General features: G+C 37.6%; 1 protein-coding gene across 2 annotated transcripts in view; it reads right to left on the reverse strand.

Moving 5' to 3' along the window:
* Positions 1-25,814, reverse strand: part of UNC13B (unc-13 homolog B (C. elegans)) — a 218,677-nt gene that overhangs the window by 72,818 nt on the left and 120,045 nt on the right. For both annotated transcript variants that reach the window (XM_012656768.1, XM_012656771.1), the window contains 2 exons: positions 12,510-12,845; positions 9,956-10,046 (listed from right to left, as the gene is read on the reverse strand). In XM_012656768.1, coding sequence (XP_012512222.1) covers positions 9,956-10,046; positions 12,510-12,845 — 427 coding nt within the window. The remainder of the gene's footprint in view (positions 1-9,955; positions 10,047-12,509; positions 12,846-25,814) is intronic.

The following is a 25,814-nucleotide window of genomic DNA, read 5'->3' on the forward strand; positions in this document are numbered from 1 at the left end:
AAAAAAAAAAAAAAATGTTAAACAAAGTTACCATAAAACCCAGCAATTCCATTCCTAGTTGCATACCCAAAAAACATGAAAATTTATATCTATACAAAAACATATACATGAATAGTCACAGCTGTGTTATTCATCATAACCAAAAAGTACTGATACATGCTATAACACGGATGAATCTCAAAAACATTATGCTAAGTAAAAGAAGGCAGACATAATAAGCCACACATGGTAGAAATCCATTTATATGAAATGTCCAGACTAGAAAAATCTATAGAAACAGAAAGTAAATTAGTAGTGGCTAGCAGAATAACTGCTTAATGGGTGTGGGATTTCCTTTTGAGGTGATGGAAATGTTCTAGAATTAGGTAGTGGTAATTGTTGTATAACCTAGTGAATATATTAAAAACCACTTACTTACACACTTTAAACTGGTGAATTTTATGTTATGTGAAATTATATCTCAATAAAAAAAATTTGTTAATTAAAAAAAAAAGGAAGACTCCTTTGTCAAGCCACTGAGGGGAAGTGGTGTAAAAGTAGGACTGGATGAGAAGGCTGGAAAAGTACAAGGCCTGGTATCTTTGTCCCCATTTCACTTACAATAGTGAAAGGAAGTGGAAGGAAGTTTTCTTTGTATGAGGAGAGGGAGGAACCATGGATAGCTGGTGAAAGATGAAATTCGGAAATTTTTTTAAAAAAAATTCTCAACCAAAAGTGAGCATGGCAAGTACAGTCGTGATCTGTCCTTCTCTGAAGATTTTTTAGGCAGGAAAACTCACCTTATTCCTCTTCACAATTTAACTGCCCAGAATGCAAAAGGATATGCTTCCTTACTCTTCATGTTTTTCATCCATCCTGTCAACAGATATTTATGGAGTGCCTTTTATGTGCACAACAGAACAACTACCTCATCTTTTCTCTCTTTAAAGACAAGTGAAACTCCTTTTCCTAATTCTACATCACAGAAATGATTTTGCTTTCTTTTATCTCCCAAGAGCCTAATCACATCTATTGGGTTCAGGGCTGATTTGGAGAGCATGGGAACAAAATACAAGACATAAAACAGGTTTTAGAGTGAGCAGTGATGCCTTTTGGTTGAGACAATTTGAATTGGAGATGCTCATGGGACAAGTACGTGTTCAAGAAGTAGTTAGAAATATGGGTCTAGAGTCTGGGCTAAATAAGAGAGCAGCCCACATATAGGCGGTAGGTGACATAATGAAACAGATTTCATAGGAAGAATGTATACAGCTATACAAAAAGAGGAACCCCATAAAGACCAACATTTATGAAATGAGCAAAGAGAGAAATCAGAAAAGGGAGACTGAAGAGATGAAAGAGGAGGAAAGCTGGGGATGGCTTTTTCAATGTCAAAACAGGAGGGATTATTCAGGAGTGTCAAATACTGCAGAGAGATCCAATAAGATAAAGACTGAAAAGCAACCACTAAATTAGATAGCTAGGAGCTCACTGATGACCTTCACAAATATAGTTTTAATAAAATGACAACGAAATCTCTGACACAGACTTTCCTCAAGTGTATTCCTTGGAAAACTAGTCCTGTAGGATGCTTCTCCAAAAGAGAGTTTCATAGTCAAATAAATTTGCAATAATGCTGTACATATTGTCCACTCTTAAAGAATCATGGTAAGGCCGTGTGTGGTGGCTCACACCTGTAATTCTAGCACTCTGGGAGGCCGAGGCAGGCAGATCGTTTGAGCTCCGGAGTTCGAGACCAGCCTGAGCAACAGACAGACCCTGTCTCTACTAAAAAAATAGAAAGAAATTAGCTGGACAACTAAAAATATATATATACAAAAAAAATTAGCTGGGCATGGTGGTGCATGCCTGTAGTCCCAGCTACTCGGGAGGCTGAGGCAGGAAGATCGCTTGAGCCCAGGAGTTTGAGGTTGCTGTGAGCTAGGCTGACACCACGGCACTCTAGCCTGGGCAACAGAGTGAGACTCTGTCTCAAAAAAAAAAAAAAATAACAATAACAGGGAAAAAAAGAATCACGGTAAGCCTAAGAATGTTCAAGTTTCTGAGAAGACCTAAGATAAAGCAATCTGTTGGTGTTACACTCTATTGAACTGTTTCCCAGGGAATTTCTTTGACCGGGGAATCTTTTATCATATGATACCTATTAACAACTCCAAAAACTGGAGTTCTATGGAATACACTTTGGAAAACAGGGTTCTAAAATTATAGTGGCAGAAATAAGTATTTAAAAGATAGGCTCTGAAATTAAATATATCTAGATTTGAATCCTGGTTCTAAATCTTACTAGCTGGGTGACCCTGGACAAGTTTCTATCTTTCTAAACACTCAGTTTCTTAATCTATAAAATGGGCCAATAACATAAGCCTAATTCACAGAATTATTGATAGGAATTCATTGGGTAATGCATGTAAAGAGACAAGTAGTTAATTCAATAAATGAGGTTACCATAAAGGTAATAATTATTGTTACAGCAATAGTTGAGATTAAATGGAAAACTGTGATATAGATAATAAAGTTTTTGATTAATGAATGGGGAATTATGAGAAAGTTGTAATGTAATTGCAACAAGGAAGCTGGGTGTAGAAATGGGTTAAGTGAGGATCTAGTAATGGCTTGCAAGTGGCAAAGGGAGCCAGAGAAAACCAAGCCCCACTCCTGGTGGCAAAAACTGTGGATAACAGAGATCTTGAAGTATTCAGGCTATGCACAGAATTTGTATTACAATAATATTAGAAAGAATCTAAAGATCCATCAACGGGGACAGAGTACATAAATTATAATACATCCACAGAAAGAAATACTTTGCAGCTATTTAAAAAGTAATAGCTCTATTTATACTAAAAGAAAAACTATGTAGCTATTAATAGAGTGGTAGCTCTATTTATACTATGAAGGAAAAAAATCTCCAAGATATAGCAATGAATGAAAAAAGCAAGGTAAAGGACAGTTTATGTAATACACACATATAAGCTTTGGTGCACACACATGCTTACAAATGCAGGGATTATCTCTGGACTGAGTCACAAATCACAGGTATCAATGAGATAGGGGAAGGGGTATGGAGTCAGAGAATCTCTTTGTATTATACATAATCTTTTTAATTTTATATTTTTACATTTATTACTTATTCAAAAGATTCCTTTTTTTTTTTTTTTAAGTATTAGTTAGGTAGAGGGATGAAAGCTTGTGGGGGAAAAAGGAGGGATCAGAAACTGGTGGTCTCCGTGAGGGCAAAGAGTTTAAGTGGTAGAAGTTAAGACAGGCAGCCCTGATCAGAGAAAATCCTGGAGTCAAGATTATGCAGAGATTATGCTTTCCTGGTGCAACTAAGTCTAAGAGGTGGGGCCCTCTCCTGAGTCTTGTCATTTTTCCCCAAGGAACCTGTTTTTTAGGGCTTCAATTATAGGACAAGAAGGAAGTCTTTTCCCTTGGGAGGGAGTCACAAGTGAGAACAGAACTTTTCAGGACAGTGCTGGTTTGTCCTCTTGTCTTAGTGATCATTCCTGAGAAAATCTTTCAGGCTAACCAGCTACAATCCTGCATCTCCTGCGACTGCTCCATTTAAACACAGGCCTTCTAATCTATTTGCTCAGTTCTATCCCTGATTACCAAGACTCTTCTCCTTCAGCTCTCTTCAACAACCCAAGAGCTCCTGCCAAACCCTCCTTATGGCCTGTCTCCATGCCTTCTCCTGTACTGTCCCTTCCACCTGGAACACCCACCCACCTGCTGCCACCGCAGTCTCCGTTTCTAGAGCTAAAAGTCTCACCTCCTCCCCCAGACTTTTCTGCAGTTAAGCCAAATAAGATACAGATTCATATCCATTCCCACCCACACTACCAACATTACTGCCTCATCAGCATTAGCAATGTCATCACAAACACTTATTAAGTACATATGGCCAGGTACTCAGCCAGCCCAGAGGAGGCATACAGATGACTCTATATGATCTCTTTCCTCAAGTGGCTAATAATCTTATAGGAATAGCGTAAGTGTAGCTAGGTAGCTTTGATAGTTTCTCAAAGTCTATTTAGTGAAATATCAGCTAAAGAAGTATAAATGACCTATAAACTTATAGGAACTATTCAAATCACAAAGAAATGCAAATTAAAACAATAGGATACCATTCTTCTGTCAAATTGGCAAACATTTTCTAAAATGATAATACTCAATGTTGATACAGCATATTCCAATAGTAAAAGTATAAATTGGAAAAACTTTTCTGAAAATAAATCTACAAGTTTGTCAGAAGTCTTTAAAAAGAATATACCCTTTAACTCAGTAATTTATTTGAATCTATTTTGAGAAAACTATAAAGAAATATAGAAATGAAAATAAATTTATGCATAATGATGCTCAAAGCATTATTTTAACAGTAAAAAAAAAGGACGAATCGCTATTATACAGTTAACATCCGTATGATGGAATATTATTAATCTACTAATAATCATTAAATCATGTTTTCAGAAAATATTTAATAACCCAGAATAAGGTCACATAAACTAAGGGAGAAAATAAAATCCACACATATTATGATCCAAATTCAGTAAATTTATGTTCATGTATATAAAAATTATATAAGAAAACAGCTAATGTAATAGTTAATATTTTGCTGTTATTGGTTTTACATTCTGGGCCTTGGAAAAATAAAAATAGAAATAATTAGAAGGTAAAGAAGCACATGGAGACTGTACATGTTGATGGGCATTTCTGGATGGTTAAGCATCCATAAAAGGTTGGCCAAATACTCTTTGCCAGGTTCTGCACTGGCCTCTAGAATACCAGCCTTAAAAAGCACAGCCCTGGTATTAAAGGATCTTACAAGAAGTACACAGAAAAGACAGACCTATCAGTAAACAAGTAACTCCATTACATCATGGTGAATGTCAATCTAGAAAAACTATGGACAGAGAGTCTGGAAACTTTACCCAAAAACTGACACCTGATTGGGTTTTAAAAGATATAAATGAAAAGTAGTCGAAGTGAATTAAGAGAAAGAGTATTCCAGGCAGGGGAAACAGCAAATACAAAGTCTCTGAGGATTTCTAAAAAATAAATAATTCTGTATGCTAGAATGTCTCCTAAACAAGATAGCAAAGAGTTAAAGCTGGAAAGGCACGTAGCATCTATATCAGTGCTTTTCAAACTATTTTTTGTTAAGAACCTGATTTTTTATTCCCAATATGTCACAGACTGTTATTTGTGGTCTATACCCTGTTTAATGAGATGAAGCCATCAACCCTGTGCTTGATGTCATGGCAATTCAAACTGCCTCTAAATGCTAACATTTTATTGAAGACTAGAAACAAACAGTTCCTGGACTCAGCTGGTCCCTGGACCACAATTTTAGTAACAATGAGCTAAATCATAAAGGTTTTATTGTATCATGAAGGTAATGTAGAGCCACAGAAGTGTATTTTTTTTTCTGATTTCTTTTTTTTAAATCATAGCTTTCATTTAATTTTGTAGATAATTTACAAGCCTAAGAGAAGGGTACTATTCTCCCTATTTTCTGGATTAGGAAAATGTGGCTGATTAAGCTTCAACATTTTTCTCACAATGATATAATGAGAAAAAATATTGGCAACTTATATCACAGGCAAAGAGTTAATTTCCGTAAAACATAAAAAGCCCTTGTGAATTAGTAAGAAAACACCAACAGCTCAATAGAAAATGGGTAAAGAATATGAATAGACAGTTCTCAGAAAAATAATTACTAATAACCTTTACATACAGTATATGAAAATATGCTCAACTTTACTAAGAAATGCAAAATTAAACTATCAAGACACTATTGCCTAGCAGACTAGCAAAAATCCAAAAGTTTGACATGTCACTCTACTGGTGGATTAGGGAAGAAAAAAGCACTCTCATGCCAGGAGTATAAATTGGTACACTCCCTATGGAGTAGGAGGTATATACTTTTTGACGTAGTTATTAAAGCCATTAACAAATATCCCTCTCTGGATCTTTTGAAATATATATATACTGCTCCTATTTCAGTTGGGTATGGTTGTATGATTTGCTTTAGCCAGGGAAACATGAGCAAAAGTGATGTATGTAACTTCTGGGAAGAAGTTTTAAAAGCCAGAGTGCAATTTGCTATGTTCTCTTTCACTTGTTATCTTTTCTTTCCCTTTACTATTGTGACAGGCAATGGTTGCTCCATTAGCCTAGAATGCGGAGAGAAAACAACTTAACACAGAATTCCTTGACATGTGGCAGGACATACAACACAGGCAAGAAACAAATCTTTGTTATTTCAAGCCACTGACAAAAGGAGGGCAATTTGGCAATATTTATCAAAATTATAAATGCATATCCCCTTGATAAACTTGCACACATGCAAAATGACATATGTATAAGGTCACTCATTTGCTACATGGTTAGAGCAAGTATAAATAACCAAATGAACATCAGAAGACTAGCTAAATACCTGCAGTACAATTTGTTCAATGGAATAATACCATGTAGCTATAAAAAATGAAAAATTCTCTTACAGTTGATATAGAAGGATCTCCAAGTAAAAAACTCAAAATATTCTCAGTATGTATAAAAAGGGATAAGGGAGAATTAGAATATATATTCATATTTGTTAGTACTTGCATTAAAAATTTCTAGAATTATAAATAAGAAACTAACGAGAAAGATTATCTTGGGCAGAGGGTGAAGGGGTGACTAGGCTGAACTTCCAATTACTGGAGGTTGGGGGAATCCTTGATGCTGCGCTTAACTTCTTTTTCTCTTATAACCTAATGTGTCAGCAAATCTCATCTTAAGTATAAATGGTGTACTACTGCATCAGTCTTAAACTGTTATCAGATCCCTCTTTAAACTCTGGCTTATCTTTCTCCTCTTGGCCACTTCTAATCAGCTACCAATTACTGTATCTGTGTTAAGAATATCTTTAGTATTGTTCTCTTATTTAAGTAGCAATGGTTCTTAGTTACTCCTAGGTAAACTATGCCTTTCTCTCTCTGATTCCAAGCTTTGGCAACTGTTTTCAGCTATTGTTTTTAAGAGACTCTGAATTACTGCTTAAAAAGAAAAACTTATAATATGTCTACTCCAATACATTCTTATTTTTCTCATTCAGAGCTCTCTTTTTACATGGAGAAGGTTAGTTATTTTATACTTTCCTTTATAGTAAAAATTACAAGACGCTTACTTCTGAAAAAGTAGAAATGAAAACTTAATAAGTATTATGACACTGACTTCATAAATGTTCACTTCAAACGTTTACCTCGTATCAGTGTAGATCAACAGACTCCCAACATCTGTAAGCAGCCTGATCAACAGAAATTTGTTTTTAGCATACACCTCTCAAGATACATATTTATGCATTTAAAAAATTATACATGCTTACAATGATATTAATATAGTAATTATATTACAAAATTAAAATGTGAAAGGTATTGAAAAATTTTAGAAAGTTTATTAATAAAAAATTTTTGCTGTAACTAAAAATATTAGCAGTAGTAAATTTTTTTCGTGAAAGCAATCTGATATAATATGTCTAATTATTGTCTAAATCTTATTTTAATATTTTTTTATAGAATGACTAGAAGGTCTGGTTCCACAATTATTTCAATACATGGTTTTCACAGCTATCATATCTGAAAAAGATCCTGATACACCAATCAAATGAAAGAACTGCAATTGGTTCCTACATGTCAATTATTCATAGATTCTGTTGAATTTTGGCTAGTAATTTTTCATCTTCTCTGATATCAGTTGTTCTTGCAAAATAGTATATTTTGCAGAAATATTTTTCTATTTTTGACAAATAAGTTCAAAACTCAATGAAATTCTTCATTAGAAAGATTTTTAATATGCTAATAGTCTCTTTTCTAGATTTTAGCATTCAGTTATGAGTTTTTATCAGTAACACTGTTTCTGATAAAAGAACACACATGTATACAAATGGAAAGATTTTTCAAACATTTGTGTTCAAAATACTTTCTCCAAAGCAGGTACCTTTTTAATAATTATTAAAACATTATTGGCTCATGCTTGTAATCCTAGTACTTTGGAAGGCTAGGAGTTCAAGACCAGCCTGAGCAAGAGTGAGACCCTGTCTCTACAAAAAAATAGAAAAACTAGCTGGCATCATGGTACACACCTGTAGTTCCAGCTACTCAGGAGACTGAGGCAGGAGGATCACTTGAGCCCAGGAGTTTGAGGTTGCAGTCAGCTATGATCATGCCACTGCACTCCTGCCTGAGCAACAGTGAGATCCTTTCTCAAAAAACAAACAAACAAACAAAATCCAAAAACACCATTATCTTCTCCCCAAAGGGTCAAACTAAGAGTGCTTGTATGAAGCTAGAACAATTTAAGCATCAAAATAAATGACAGTAATGGATTACCACTCATGTAATAAATTAGGAAGAGTCCATACTGACATAAATAAATCAATAGGGGAAAAGGTAAATCTCTATCTTATAATAGAATGCCAACTAATTAATGTAGAAAGGATAACGGAAACAGAAAGTTATCAGTTGTGGTAGATTCAGAGGGGAGTCATCAATGGACAGTTAACTGGTAGATAGATATTTGATGAGGAACAAGATATCAACATAGTCTCAGTATCACACCATAGAGCATTTAACAATTACAAAGGTGAAAATGGTGCCTTGACAGTGGAGAAATCTGGCCAATATAGACTTAACCAAGTGATTAAGCTAACATTGTAAATGGTAGGACAGGCTGACATCATGTACTTTCTGATGTGATGCACTGAAAAAAGCCCAGCATCGTTTCTGTGTAATTCCTGCCAAGAAAGCATGGCTTGAGTATGGACACAAGGAAACACTGAATGGACCCGAATTAAAGAACATACTACAACATGAAAGGCCTATACCATTTAAAACTGTCAAGGATGGGAAAGACTGAGGAATTGTTCCAGACTGAAGAAGGCTAAAGAGATATGACTACTAATGTAACATGTCATCCTGAATTGGAGCCAAGATTACAAATGAAAAAGAGACACTGTAGGGACAACAGGCAAAATACACATGAGGTCTTAAAGGTAGTGTTGTTTTCCATATTTGGGTGGTTCTATTGTAACTTATAGGAGAGTAGCCTTGTGTTTTTAGGGAAATACAAACAGGAGTATTTAGGAGTGACAGGAACACCATGTCTTCAACTTTCTCTCAAATGGATCAGAAAGACTGATTATAATGGAGAGAGGGTGACAGAGCACATGTGAAATATCAACAATTGCAGCATCTGGGTAAGGGGTATGGTAGTTCTTTATACTACCGTTTTTGCAACTTTTCCTTAAGTTTGAAATTACTTCAAAATAAATTATGTTTTAAAATGTGTTCACACATGTGAGCATGCTTGTACCTTTAATATCTGCCAGGTATTATAAAACTAGGGCCACTGTCTTCATTCAAAAACGTACCTTCTGCCTGAAGACTGCCTATCTACACTAACACACAGATAAAGACATTTCAAACTTCTAACATTGAAAATGAAAAATACTTCTTTGTTTTTTCTTTTTTTAACATTGTTTCAGATTTTAATGTGTTCATGCTTTGGGCCTTAAATTAGGGAACCCCGAAGAAATTTTTGTAAACTCTTTCTGACCCCACAGGGATCAGCCAGTAATACTTGAACTGGCTAGGTAGGGAGACAACAACCAATCTAAGATGCCTTGAAATAGTCTCTTGCACTAAGCTTAAACTAAAATGGCTTCAGAGACAGTACTACTTGAAAATAAGCATCTATCTTTACCTTCAGGCTTTCAACCCACCATTTGATTTCCATTAATCAGCATAAAAGAAAACCAAGGCCACCTCCCATCTCTTAAAGCTCTGGCTTAATTGTCATGCATTCCCAGCATCATACTGTAAGAAGATGACTAATCACTGACTGCTTCTCCAGCACCATATGTCTCACAATTTCAAAGGAAAAACTGTCCCAACCAGTACTAGAACAGATTTCCTACCTCCTGCAACTGGAGTCGAACCTTGGTAACTGCTCGGATCCAGTGCGCTCTGGCTTGGGTAAATGGCGAAGAGGCATTCTCCTCAGGAAAACTTGTAACAAAAAAAGAGAAGGTTTCTTAAAAATAGCCAAGGCCACAAGGTGACAGTGCTCAAGGCAAGACTGCCAAATATATAAAATAAAATGATTTATACTCATGCCTACACTTGTTTAGTGACTCAGGCCACTAAAACAGCATAGTACTGAATACCCAATGTGAAAACAATTTCTTTCTAAAACGATAACTCCTTTTAGCTGTTCATCTGTTCCCTCTCTTCCTTCTCCGTTCTTTTGTTTACCCAATGAGGCAGCTCACCAGGACAGTCTGGGATCAGGACACCAGAAGGAATGGCGGGGGTCCTGAAACAACATCTAGTGTAGAAACTATGCAGAGAGATGTGGAATAAGCCTTTTAACTCCTCTCACTCTATCTCCCAAGACCACCAGCTCCCTTGGGGGTTCTGCATAGCACCTTAGGGCAGAATGTTGTTCTTGCAAACCTTTCCTGCATCATTAAGTATTTTCAAAGGCTTACCAATTTCTAGACTGTGTGAAAAGTGCCAGGAAAAAATCACAGCCTTTTTCCTGCCATGATCTTGTTCCCTGAGCTGCCTTGGAAACACCTTTAGTGAAATGAACAATAAATATAGCAAAATACCTTTGAGATAGAAACACTACCCTGTATTAGGACAAGTCATCATCCAGGTTCTTAACTGGAATAGTGGTTACTATTGGTAATAATGTTTCTCCTTTCCCACTTTAGGGCCTATAGCCAATGCAGCAGATAATTGTCCACCATTTAGACATGTAAAATATATGGTAGGCTCTGATGCCATCTGGGTCAATTGTTCTAAAACATTTGTGGGCATCTCTGGCCAAGGCAGAACTGGGCTTTACTAGCACAGCTAGGACCTGAGAAAACACAACTGGTAGAGAAGGACAGGTACTCATGCTGGACACTTCTGCTTCTGTACCAAGAGCTCTGCCCTGACAAGAGGACTGCCAAGTGTGAAGGCCACAAACAGCCACAGCCAGTCTTTCAGTGGGTCATCAACCCAGTGAGAAGGCTGGTCCACAGCTCAGGCTCCTGGATGTCTTGCCTATTAATTTAGATGAGCCACCAGAGGTAACTAGAAACCAAGAAGAGAAGGAGAAAAGAAAGTAAGTTTATAACTTCAAAAAGGTACATGACTTATCCATTGATCCAATGGTGGAGTAGAAGCACCAACCATTCCCTAATTTTTACCATGTAATCAGCATTCACTGTTCTGGTCTTTTAATGAGAGGTGTCATTATTAGACCTTAGAATCAGAATCTAAGTCACACCCAGCCCTTATCACTCTACTGCAGTGGTTTTCAACTGGAGGCAATTTCCCACTCCTGCCAGAGGAAATCTATCAGGAGAGAGTTTTGGTTGTCACACTGGGGGTTGCTACTAGTATCTAGTGTGTAGAGGCTAGTGATGCTACTAAACATCCTATTATACATACAACAGCTCCCCACAATTATCTGGCCCAAAATGTTAATAGTGCCAAGACTGAGAAACCCTTCTCTGCTCCAACCTGTCAATTACCCTAACCAATTTAGCTCAATAACACTCAGACTCTGTATTAAGTTTTGTTTTGTTTTTGTTTTTTTGAGACAGAATCTAACTGTGTTGCACGGGCTAGAGTGCCATGGCGTCATCCTAGCTCACAGCAACCTCACACTCCTGGGCTCAAGCGATCCTTCTGCCTCAGCCTCCCGAGTAGCTGGGACTACAGGCATGTGCCACCATGCCCGGCTAATTTTTTCTATATATTTTTAGTTGTCCCATTAATTTCTTTCTATTTTTAGTAGAGACGGGGTCTCGCTCTTGCTCAGGCTGGTCTCGAACTCCTGAGCTCAAACAATCCGCCCGCCTTGGCCTCCCAGAGTGCTAGGATTACAGGCGTGAGCCACCGCGCCCGGCCCTGTACTAAGTTTTGTTATAAGAAAGTCAAACGGACATATTTTACATTTTCTTCTTATGGATACCAATTGCCAGACACACTGCTAGGCCCTGGGGAGGTATAGGGGTGGTTAAATCTGGCTTCAAGATCAATTCTTTCTTATCTCTGTCCTGGTTTTCTTAGCCAGGGTATAATAAAATGTTCACCAAAAAGGTTAAAACATTAATAGGCTAGGAAGTCAGCCAAAGCACCAAAAGCAGCTCTATAAAATGAAATAACTTGGCTCAGGTCAGTTCCAGACTCAGAAGCTGCCATATACAACGTCAACTAGAGAGCCATGCACTACAGACTCAAGAAGTTCTGGTATACTGCAGCTCACCAACTACAAAGAACCCAAGTGTTCTCCAGAGATCTCCAGAATATTACACCAAAAATCAAAGGAAGCAATGAAGAATTGAGCCTGAGTGTCTTGACCACCATCATACCCAGCTGCAGGGAAACAAATGAAAAGCACTTTTATTCAGCAATGCTACAGGGCAGCTACTGGGCAAGCCATGTGAGCTCCTCAAGGCAGCTATCACCTACCTCTCCTGGGAGCCTAGTACGTGGTCTTTGTGTAGCACCAGATCTGGGGGAGGATGGGTTGTGGCATCTTCTTTCATCTCCTTGGGCTCACATGTTATTCCCTTGTTCTCACATGATATCCCCTTTTCGGCTTCACTTGTCACTTCCCAGGTTTTCTCTTCTTCTCCAAAACCTGCTTGGCCATCTCTGCAGAGGCTGCCAGAGCTGCGGCAGGAATGAATTGAGTCCCTCTCCCGACGGTCATCATCTTGTTCATGGTACTGGTCTAGTTCACTCAGCTGAGAGCTTCCTTGACTCACATTGCAAGAAGAGCCATACCTACTACTGCTGGTGGGGCTGTGAGAATGAGAGAAAGACAGATGAGTAAATACATGCAAACTGGGACCAGGGCAAAAGCATGGATAAATCTAGGAAATAATGATTATATCAGTGGCAAGAATCACAAATAGGAGGTTCCTGGGAAGACAGGACCAAACTTGACAATCTAGAGGAATTAGTCTCTATTCAGCAGACCACAACAGGAAAAAAACACAACATGCTGGGTTCTCCAACAGCACTTAACCTCAGCCCTGCACTTGACTTTGAAGGATGTTTTATCTTAATGTGCTATTTGTGAGTAGGATTAAAAATTATTAAAACAGCCTGTTACTTATTCCTAAAATTCTTTAGTCTTCTAAAGAAACTTGTCCAGTGGCTATGATTAAAATTTTCTAATTTCCACATAATAAAATAGAGTGAATGAACTCTTCTTTTTTTCTATTTTTATTAAATTGAGGTCCCCATTTCTTCCTCGACAATTATAAATGTATAAACCTGTACCTTAAGATGAGCAGAGGAGAATGGACATGTTCCTTCGATTATCATCTCAGCCTCCTCATCTGTGGGATGAGGTCATAGAAGCCATTGGGAGATGGAGGCCAGGACCAAGAAATCTCACAGGAGAATGGTCTCATAAACATGAATGCTACAAGTATATCTCTGGCGGCACAGGAGTGTTCCAAACATGAACTTGCCCATCTGTAACTGAGTTCCTCTCAGGGAAAGGCTCCGTTTTGGATAAAGCGGACAAAGCTCAACTCCAGGATCTATGTCAGAGCCACATTCATGCGTCTCTGTACCTGAAGAGAGGTCAGCCAACCCTCTCTCTGTTACCAAAATTTCTATGCCCAGAAAGAAAATCTGTTCCCCTGTTATGAGATAGCAGTTATAGCAGGGAAAGTGACAGTGATAACAGCAAGAAGGATGGAGTGGTGGAAAGAAAAGTCATATCCAGAAGTTCCCGTTGAGCCTTTATATACCTATCATCTAAAGCATGGGTCCTCAACCTATGGTGAGTTGTATAATTATTTCATTATATATTACAGCATAATAATAGAAATAAAGTGCACCATAAATGTAATTTGTTTGAATCATCCTGAAACCATCCCTCAACCTCCCAGGTCCATGGAAAAATTGTCTTACATGAAAACAGTCCCTGGTGCCAAAAAGGCGGGAGACTGCTGATCTAAAGGATTGGTCCTTTTGACAGCAGAGGGACTCAGTGATGATCTACAAGATATATCCCAGCCCATCTGGATATTTCAATCCCAAGTCAGGAATCCTCATTTTGTTACCAGTATCCTGTTGAAAAGCTTCCATGTAAAAGGACAGGGAATTTTCTTACCACAGAGTCAAGCCTTTAGCTAAAGGGCTTATGTTTACTCTCAGCCAAATGAAGATAAATCATTGCTATTTTCCAATGAAATTTTCTCTAAGTTTCCTCTCAATTACTTCGTATTTTCAGGCTGATTTCTGGTTTCCCTCTCGTAGCAGAATAAGTAATAGGTCACTGTTCTGAGTAGTTTTCAACACACATACATACAAATATACTCATACAAACATATTTAATACACACACACAGAAACACACAATCTCTAAAACCCCTAATCCCTTTGGACAAATTAGGGCCTGAGGCCAAGGTAACATTCTTAACTGCATTGTATGGTGTTTCTTCTTAGGGGAGAGAACAGTAACCTCTGTAGACAGGCCCTGTACAATGCTCCAGACTGAAGAACAACAACAAAGGATAGGTCTGAGTTCCTGTGAGACTTTACTCAAAGCTCTTGTTAGATACCAGTCCTAAGGATAATAAAAGGCAGAGACTGATACCCTGGAAGAAGCTATGCAAATCCATGTAGAATAGGATACGGATCATCTTAAGCCATCCTTTGCACTTTGTATTTTACTTAATTCCTTCATTGCCACTGGAAAAAGTACCTTAGAAGACTTGAAAAGGCAAAGCAAAGTAGGTCATCCCCATTTACTACAGGATATAAGTGCCTAAGGCCCAAGGAAGCCTCCTAGCCCATCATGTAGTTGTAGTTAATATATACCACCAACTACTTGCTGTCTGTTCCTTTTCTCCCCTCTCCATTTCCCATTATACTTGGCAGAGCAAACTAGAGCGAGTAAATCTCAGGGCTCAGCCTTTCCTTTAGGCAGGAAGCTCCTTGTTCCAATAAATGAATTACATTTGGCACTAGAGAGAAGGGAGAGGATGAAAATACCCACACATTAGTTCTTGTCACTTAATCCCTAATTGACATGAAGCTCAGGTGCTAGGAAAGACACAGGAAGGATAAAAAGCAAACTATGACTCATCTACCACTAAGTCACTTGTATCATCATAAATGGTCAATTCCTTAAAGCCATTTATGATGCTTCAGTTGAGAACAGGCCTTTTGTTGGTCATTGGTTCCTTGATGCCATTCAGAGTGACTGGCTGCTGTACATTCAAAACAGACTCAATGCTAGCAGGCACTGCCTCCTCTTCTTGTTTTTCTGGCTGGTGAATTAGCTCAGAGACAGTGTAGTGCTCTTCTTCATGTTTCCCTGAAGGACAGGTGAGGCCAGAGGGGTTGCCTTTGGTATCCCAGTGTTCCTTAGATGCTGGGATTTCCTCCTGCTTTTCCACTTCTCCAGGCCCTGAAACCTCTGGAGCACAGACACTTGGCTTGGCCTCCAGCTGCTCAGAGGTCCCAGAAGGCTGAGTATAGACCTTAGCAGGCTCAGCATTGGCCTCAGGTATTTGAGAGGACTCCAAAGCTTTGTTAGCCTTATTGGAGTTAAGGTCTTGATCACTGCTAACACCTAAAACTGGAGGGTAAGATTCTGTAGGCATTTGTTCAGGGACTTCTTTGTTTTCTTTTGCCAGTGGAAATAAACGATCCAGCTTTTTTCCAAACCCTAGTTTTGGATCACTTGTCAGCACACTCTCTTTCCCCTCACTACCTCCCTCAAATAGAGTTGACAACTTCTTAAAACTGGATATTAAACCAGTCTCTGCTGCTCTATTGCCCGAGGGGGAAGGTGGGGAAAAGAAAGAGCTCAGTGATTTCCCATGGTCAGTAGCAGAAGATGGGAAGCGGAGCTTTGGCCAATTGCTTATGTTTGGGATCTCAAAACGAGGTCTTGGCTGCTCTGTTTCCTGGGGGACTGCAGGTGGATCTTTCGGGGCATGAAGCATCTCATAACTTTCTTTAGCACAAAGCCCAGGTTTCTCCAGTGGAGGATGAGGAAAGTGCCCTTGGGTTTCCAGGGTGGTGCTCTGGCTCACACTTGCCTCACTGAACAGTGCATTATTGGTTTCTAGTGAATTGGCTACATGCAGCTCCAAGAAATCTTGGTTTGTGGAGGCAGTTTGAATAGCTGGTTCTGCCTCAAGAGGAAGAGGTGGCTGAATTGGAGGAGGAAGCTCTTCAGCAATACAGGTAGGATCTGGATCCAACTGTGTTGGTGATAAAATATGCTCTGCTTCCAATGATGCCTCTGTGTCTGTACCCTGCAATATCCCCATGTCTCCTTCATCACTCAGAGACAATACTCCTTGCCCAGTATCATCCCCCGAGACAGAAGATGTAGCAATTATTTCAGAACTTTGGGGTCCTGGAATATTTTCAGGAGTGTTACTGTTTTCCATTTTGGTTAATTTAGGATCACCTGTCAAGGTATCCGATTCTGACTTTGCACTAACAACGGTCATTCTACAGTCACTGACAGTAGATTCTAAATTGGGTGCTGCAGAGGCAGCTTCTCTCCACAAACCTTCTGAAGGTCCGAATCCTACAGCATCTCTGGAACAATCATTTTGAAGCTGTGAAGTAGCTGGGATAGATGATTCTTGTTTGTATGTCTCTGGTTTGGGACTTCTGAAAATTCCAAATAACTCATCTTTGAGTGGCTGAGATGACACACCAGAAGAAAGAGAGAAAAAGGAGTTTTTCTTTGGAGATTTAGGAGAGGAGAAAATTCCAGAGAGTGTTTTGGGAGGTTCAATTAAGCCCCCAGAGAAAGATTTCACTTTGGTCATAAACCCTGAAAGCATTTCTACTGAAGAGTCTAACACTGATTTGTCTTCCTCTTTATCTGTATCTCGGTTCTGGAGATGCCCTGCACATTCTGGCTCTGAAGGAGAAGAGGCTAGCTCCAGGATCTGTGGTAAGACCTCATCAGGGGCCTTTTCTAATGGCAAGTTCAATGGGTCACTAGTAAAGCTTTCATTTTGGTGAGAGTTAGTACAAGTGTCTAAATCATTTAACTTTTCATATAAATGGTTATCGTGTGAAAAAGAGTCGGTCAGTGAGTCACTGGGGAAGGCTTTCTGGTTGAAAGGCTCTTCTTCACAGGGAGTTATCCCAAGGGTCTCTGGGCCAATGAGGAATGTTTCAGACTGTGCCTGACATTCTGGTGAAGGAGGAACAGTATCTTTTTGCAACTGATGCAACTGGAAATCTGTTAAAGATGTCCCTGATCCATTACTGGAACTCAGTTTCCCCTGATAGTCCTTTTCTACACTGAGCTCATCTGCAAGGGAGGGAACCTGAATAGTGTTACTAATGGCAATACAAGGTGCCATTCGCTTTTCATCAGCTACTTCCTGGGTTATGCTATCTTTATGACCACTGGCACCTTCTCTCGTCATTGTGCCACCAGAGTCTATAAAAACACTTGGCTTCTTACAGGGCTGAGAAGTCACTGGAGCAACAGCTGAAAGGCTTTGTTTTTCCTCAGGAGTCTCCTGCTTTTGATCCAAAAAGGGTAAGTTGAAGAAACTAAAAGTAGAGCTTTTATGAGAGGGATCCTTCTTGATGCTTGAGCTCGTAGTGGAAAAAAAGGAAGGAAGTGTGAATAGCCCTTCTCCTTGAGATTTGGCTCTTGGTAGAGTAGTAAAGGCTCTGTTCTCAGACTTTTCAGATCCAGTCAGAAAAGAAAATATGCTCTTTTTGGTTGGTATCTCTGGTTGGGATGAAGATGTTGCAGCAGTTGAAAAATTCCAGTCCTTGTCAGAAAAGTGATCTTGTTCATTTGCATTTTTTCTGTTCAGAATATCAAAAGATATTTTATTACTTCCTGAAACTTCTGTCACTGTAGATACACCTCTATTTTCTATTGAAGAAGTTCCAGAAGACCCTTTGAGATTACTTGTTAAGAAAGATGAATTAGGTGACTGCTGGATTAGATGGTCTCTGAACAGTACCTCTTTTTCCGTCAAATTATTACCCTGGATCTCTCCAGGTGATGGTTCCATAAGCCCACTGTCATCAATAGTAGTCTGCTTGTTCAGACTTCTGACTCTAACCTTCCCTTTAGAGGAAACTGGTGCAGCAGGAAAGTTCCCAACATCCTGGTTAGTTAGCCGTACAGGAGTAGGACTTGACCTGACCTCATCCTTATTAGTCATTGAAGAAACAGGCATATTTTCAGTTGTCTGTATAGGAGATACATTGGTTTTAAAGAAATCCCCAAGGGTACCAAAAAAATTTGAAACACCAGAAGATTCTTTCTTTTCCTGAGATGATATCTTAACATTTTTATCACTAGTCTTTTCTTCTAAGTTTGGTGACCCTTCTTTATTCACCTGAGTTTTGAAGAGGTTCAAAAATCCAGATGCCTGTTTTTCATTTGTTGTACTTACTGAAGATTCTTCTCCTCGACCAAAGAGTTTTAATGCACTTTTAAATAATGTACTCTCAGACTCTTTGGGAGATTGGTCCTGGGGAAGCTCACAATTCTTGTGCTCATCCCTACTACGCTGTGGTGCAAGAGGAACTGAAATAGAGTCTGTTGTAATGATTTCATCATCTTTTATACCTGATTTAGCCTGAGGAGTTGTTTGGCTTACCTGGAAACCAGATTTTAACAAACTTTGTTTTTTCACATGAACACCTTTATTTAAAGGGAATTCTTGCCTTTTATTTTTAGTAAATTCTGGTTGTTGAACATTGGACACTGTCTGTCTCTCTGAATCCTTGAGAAGACTTTCTTCCACGTTTTGGGAGTTACTCCCTAATTGCTTACTCAATATTAATAACTGAAGGCCATCATTTTTGAGCTCTGCTAATTTTGACTGCTGATTCATTTTCTGCACAGCCAAAGACTCTAAGGATTCACTCTTATCAAAATTCAAAGTACTCCCAACTGAGGCACCCAAAACAGAAACTACAGAAGTCACTTTCTTCACTGATGATGTTTCTTCTGCTTGCTGTGAACCTTTAGTCATATTTTCAGGATGAACCATAGAGGCAACTTCTTCAAAGGAAGATTGAAGCCAATGGAAACTAGAAAGGTGAACTGAAGAATCTTTAGCTAGCGGCTGGTTCTTATCTCTCTCTCTAATTTGATCTTTATTTAAGACATGATTACTAACAGTCTGGGGCTGATTTCTGAGATCCAATGTACATTCAAGGTCTTCAGGACCATATGGCCTTTCTTTGAAAGGTATAAAATCTCCTTTAAACTTTTGAGGCTTATAGCCTGAAAAATCTAATGGTTGATCCCTCTGGCCATTACTTGACTCTTTAAGTACTTGTGAAATGGTTTCTAAATTTAGACGGAATGGTTCCTCACTTCTTGGCAAAGCTACAGATAAATCAAGAGGGACATCAACTGGTTCCTCAATACACCAGAATATTTCATCTTCCTTGTCAAGTACTTTAAAACTACAGGCAGAAATAATGCTGTCATCCAATGTAATACTTGATAGATCATTTGTTTGTAAATCACAATTTAAATACTCTTGATAAGAATAATCAGGTACAAATAAATATGCATACTGCCCAGTAGAATCAGTGAGGAGAGAATAGACATATTGACCATCATGAAACATATAATATCCATAATCCCCATCCTCTGATGGCCACCACATTCCATTTTCAAGACAGGATAACCATTCCTGATACTCATAACCAAAATTTGAAAAAACAAAGTTTTCATCTATTTTAAATGCTTCTTGATCAACTATGGAGTATACAGTCTTCTCATAATCTGAAGAACAACTTAAGTCAATGGGCAATTCTTCTAGTGAATTCTTAGTCTCATTCATTAGATGATGACCAGAATTTCCATATAATGAGTTAGCTGCCCACACATCACCTCTTAATAAGTAATCTTCATTAAATGCTAACTGGTCAAATGATTCATATGGTAAGTCACACCAAATGACACTGTTTGGATTTGTTCTCCACTCCAAGATATTTTCATTTTGATCTTTTTGGCAAAAATTTGTCACTGGGTTTTCTGAGTCAAGCCACAAGAAAGCATCAGCTGATGGAAATGTATTTTGATTCAACATATAATAAACTGGCTGAAGTTTTCTGGAATTTCTAGAGAAATCTTTTACATCAGAGTTCCATTCAAAACAGAAAGGATTATTCATCTCTTCAAAAGCGTGACAGTGGTTTGATTTATTAAGAATGTTAGTATTTACTACAGGTGAATTTAACTCATTTGAATTTTTATATAGTTTTGTCTCATGGTTTGGTGTTGGCCTCTTAGTCAAAGATATCTCTAAGGAGCCCGGCTCAGGACTTGGAGCACAGTGAAGTACCATGTTCTCAGAAGAGGGGGAATGCTTTTCATTTTGCTGGTTTTTCCATGTGGGAGGGCAACAATGATTATCAACCGAAGCATCAGATAATGGTATATTTTCTTCAGGTAATAAGCAGCTTTCTATGAAGTCAGATGTTTCATGTTTTTCAACATAGTTCCTAGGGTTCTCAGAAGTCACGCATGAAGTAGCAAGGACCTCATCCAAGGATAAATGCTCATCTCCATTCAAACTCTTCATGTTGCCTGAAGACATGAACTTTGCTTCATCTGCTTTATGGTCAGTCATACTGCTATTTGATATCAGGTTAAATATTCCAGAGATTAAGCTTGGGGTAGTATTCCTGTGATTGGAGTCATCATTTTTCAAATTTAATTCTTTTTTACTAGATAAGTTTTCAGGGGGAGAAAATCTGTTAAATAGACCAGAAAAGAAGCCTCCTTGGGTTTTTTTCCCAGACGTTTTATCCATAACTTTATCTTCACTAATTTCACTAAGCAAAGTAGATTTTGAAACAGTAGAAATAAACTCTAATGAAGAGTTTGATACTATTGAAGATGTCACTTGTATAAGATTCTTATCTTCTTCTGAAAGATCTGAAGTTATATGTTCTATAGGCACAACTCCAGGGATGGCTAAGGCATCTCTTTCATAATTCACTACTGCTGTATGGTCACTTGGATTTAATTCCTCTATACTCCCCAATTCTCCAAGGTCATCATTATTTGTAACTGAATCAGACTTTATTATGTTGAGTTTGGCATCTTCAGGACAATTTATTTGGTCATTCTTATTAAATTCCTCTGTACTGCCCAATTTCCCTAGATCATTATGAATATTTGGAACTGAACTAGATTTTATTGAACTAAGTTTGGCATCCTCATGGCAATTTCTTTGGATCTCCTCATCAGTGTTTACTGCCGAGACATGAACACTTTGGTCATTTACAGTGGTATGACTGTCAGTGAAAGGAAATTTAAACAAAGGAAAAATGCTTCCTTTTTCTCTTAAATTCTGCTGCTTTTCAGAATGCTCAAGAACTCTAAAAAAAGGAATATGTAGTTTTCCACTAAAGGAAAAGGAACGTCCATCTTTCTTAACACCCCTTTCCCACTCATCTTCCTCCAACTGGTGAATTTTCATAGATTCTGACAAAGTTTCCTTTGAACGGGTCTCAGGGGAAGTGAGGAAAAACTGGCTGAATGATTTTCTGAGTGGCTCAAGAAAATCATCACCACCGGTAACTTTGTCCTCCTCTACAGGCTTGGAAGAAGCCTCTTCATTGGCAGTTCTACCCCCAGCTACACAAGGATGTAGTAGAGCATCTTTGTCACATATTTTTGGTTGATCTGGTAATAGAGACTGATCTATATAGGATTTTCCTTCCAACAGATGCTCCATATAGTCTTTCTTACTTGCAGAACTAGCTAAGTTTGAAGGTTCACCGGCCACTTTAGAGGACAACAAATCCTCACTTATGGGCATTTGGAAACAGCCTGTAGTTTCTCCATCACTCCTATTTAAAGCAATGATGCTACTACTGTCATTGTCAAGAGTGCCTTCTCTTTGATTTGATTCCAAACCACATCCAACAGAGCTTTCCTTTCTCAGTGGCTTGATCTGGTCATCTTTTTTGGTTTCCCCCTTTTCTGAAAAGATCTTTAATGGATTCAACATGCTGAAAACAGACTTTATAACTGAACCCTGACCCTGTGGAGCTGAATCTATTCTGATAGTTTCTGCTGCATCCTGAAAGCTTAAACTCCCAGTTTTATTGCCCATGTATTCATTTTCAGAGGTTTTGCCATGTCTGCCTGTATTCTTATTATCTTCTGTTTGAGAGGATAATGGAGATTGCACAGAAAGATCCTTCTCTAATACTGACTTGGCTCTGGGTCTAGATTCCAAATTAATTGTCTCTATTTGATTAGGAGTGTCTGTTTTCTCTGGAACTAAATAAACCAGCTTTTCCACAGTGGTTGTCAGATGCTTCGTGCCTGAACCCACCCTTTCTGTGAGTGAACTGAACAAAGAACCAACAGCACATTTTACTCCATTCAACTCAGGGAAAGAGATGGCCTTGTCCTTGTCATTATTGACAATGGTTAAAGGAGGTATTTGAATCCCAGCCATTTTTTGTTCTGCATTATCAACAGTACTATAGTGTTTATGTATTTTTTTAGTTTTTGAAAGGAAACCAAATCTGTTAATCTCCTCTTCCTTCTCTGCTAAATATTCTGATACTGTTTCCACCAAACACTGAAGCTCATCCATTGTATCAATATAGTCTTCTTTGGACTCGGCAACAGAGGAAGGGGTCATATCTTCCATGGAACACACAGTCAGATCTCCAAGTGTTTTTGCATCACAATTCATCCTTTGTAATGGCAATAATGAATCTGCTACATAATACTCTTCAGGAAATTCTCCAATATGATGAACATTGGATGGACACCATGTTGGTGACAGCAAATCTTCCTGCTTATCAGAAATGGGGGAACCCAGAAGTTCATCAGAAGTACTGCTAGTAGAATCTTCAAGAATATCTAATGGAGTGAAATTAATGACATACTGTTTTGAGCCTGATGACTTTTCACAGTTCTTTAAATAAACAGGTAGATCATAATCATGACTTTCCAACTTAGTGGGCCGTGTGCCACTCCTAACCACAAATCCATTTTTGCAGGGGTGCAAAACTGGGTAATTTTGCTTCTTTTTTTCATTGTAGCAAAGGTTACAATTTTCAGTATCAGAATATATATTTTTGGAGTTAGTCTTAGTTCCAGATCTCTCATATTGCCTTCTTTCACTGTCTTTAAAATGACTGTATAAGGGTGTTTTTTTCCTTCTCCTATCTATTGTATCATATTTCTGAGGATATCTGGAAAAAACAGATGTTTCAAACTTAAGGTCAGTAGAGAATTCTGGTTGTTGGCTCTGAGATGGTGTCTTTTTCCAATTCTTGTACTTTGGTTCTTTGTGTTGGCTGTAGTATTTATGAGCTTTTGTAAGGGTTCTAATTTCTTTTACCTCTGCTTCCTTCAAGTTTATGTTACTATTTTCTAGAAACTCTTGTGGTATTTTCCCCTTTATCCCCTCATATATATCTTCTTGCTCTTCATAGTCAACATCAGAGAAAGCTGAAATAATCCTAATTTTGTCATTTTTAGTCTTTGAGCCTTGTCTGATTAAGTGGACAAAATTGAGGAACAGTCAGGCAAAGAAAGAGGGAGAGACAGGGAAAAGGAAGAAAGATTTAGCGCATGTTCAATGAGAAGATTAGAATAGTAAAATTACAAATTTGATAAAAATCATTCAGAATAAAAAAATGTAAAAAGGAAATTCACATGTTCTTAAATCAATATTCTATCAATGTAGCCAAATAGTTTTTTCCACATCAGAAAAAGAACAGCTATAACAACAATTTTTAAATGCTTCAACTGTAACCATGTCATTGGTGAGCTTTTCAAGATTCTTTAATTTTCTAAGAAACAAAAAGGGAAACATGTTTTGTCAATATCTAGAAGGAATTTGCATTGCCAAAGTTTAGAACTGTTAAGTATACCATGAAAATACACCAAGGGATTTCAAGAAATATAAATTTGTTGATGAATTTGAGTCAAAAAAGAAGCCAAGTAGTTAATTTGCTGAAAGTTATATTTGAGGCCAAGAATATGGTCAAACATATTTCTTTTAATACGAAAAAATATATACATAATAAAATAGTTTTAGACTATCAGCAGAATTCAAACATTGTTACATTACCAAAAAGAGTAAATTACTTAAAAGCATTATAATTTATTGTTTTTGAAATTAAAGGCTATATGCATTAAGAATCACAGTGAAAAGAAAATCTTTCCCTATACTGATTACGACAGCAGAAGCTGCATGTCCAACTTAAATCAATGAATACAAAAGATAGCAGACTTTTCTTTCAGTTAGGTTAGAGACTGCCTGCTTCCTGTGTACTGAGGTAGGGGTGGAGTCTGTCAGCTCAGCATGTTCCTTTTTAGATCTAATATCCAACAGCATTTATTTAGAAAACAGAACCAAGATCTAAGTCGTTACTAAAAATCTTCTAGGGTAAGACTGCTATGCTCCTGACTGCTCTTCAACACTAGAAACACTTTGGCTGTATAATATTCTAACAAAATCCAAGCCTGTTGGCAAATCTCAAATTATGCAAAAATTCTGTTATTCTGGACTCATTAGGCAAAAGCCCATTTGATTGAGTTAGGAAATCCAACTTAACACATTTTTTACATCTAGTTTCATTGCTCTCCACTATTCCCCAAAAATTCAAACTAAACTCCAGCCTGGAAGAGGTCATTATAGTTCCAATGGCTATAGTGAACGTAGCTATTTATTTTTACACTTCTGTATTTACTGGAAAGTACACTTAAACACATTTATTGCCTTAAGATGTTAACTTTCTTCCTAAAAAGCTATAAAATTTAAGGATTTAGACTATTTCCATGAACTAGGTGTGAGCAACAGGAAAGTTTAAAAATCAATGCTAGTGATATAATCTCTTCAAACTTTCACAGTTTGAAGAGAAATCATCTCAAAATATTAACTTAAAAATGTCTGTAAGAAAAGGTTTACTTAAGAATCATGTTAACTTTTCCTCTGCTTGAGATGATAAAATATTTACTTTTAAATCTCATTTTATATACCGATATGGTAAAATTTAACTTACATGAGAACATTAAAGAAAAATTTTAGGAAAAAACATATAACTTAAAGAACATCACTAATGCTGCTCTAAGTGTTATTTATTATAGCAGGAACACAGGAAATACCAAAAAAATAATAAGGTAACGATTAGTAAATTAGTTTTTCCAAATAGAAGAGTATACAGTTGTTTAGGTTGATGTGCCATTATTATTGCTACCCTATACATCTAATGCTTGCAAACACAGAGGTGGGAAACCGTTCGAAAGAACTTTTTTTTTTTTTGCTATTATGTTTCTTTCTTAAAGTAGAGCAACATAAACAACTGAAATCAAATATTTAATAAATAAAATATGCAAGCATTCAATTAATAAACCAGCAAGGAGTAGGCACCAACTTCAGTAGGATTCTTGGCATGTTTCTCTTTAGAATCAGATTATGAAGAGAATGCTGTGCTATGGTTGATACATAAAATTTCACTGAAAATATTTTCAGAGATAATAGTAAACTGGGTCAGGATATTGTCAGGAGGTAGATAGCCATCTGAGGCTCTGCATAAAAATTCACCAATGTAGTAGCTTGGTGAGGTGGGCAAAAAAATGAGATCATCCTATGGTCTATTAAATTTTAGAAACTAAAAGTATAAGCTAAATTGCAATGGTTTTCAAAAAACTGACCTTCGATCAATGAAATAACTGATTCAGGAAAGAATTAATGGATGCTTAAATCATTGGGTAAAAGGTTGTTAAGGAAACAGGATATTGATA

Source organism: Propithecus coquereli, unplaced genomic scaffold (assembly GCF_000956105.1).
Source record: "Propithecus coquereli isolate 6110/MARCELLA unplaced genomic scaffold, Pcoq_1.0 Scaffold114, whole genome shotgun sequence".
NCBI classification, from domain to species: Eukaryota; Metazoa; Chordata; class Mammalia; order Primates; family Indriidae; genus Propithecus; species Propithecus coquereli.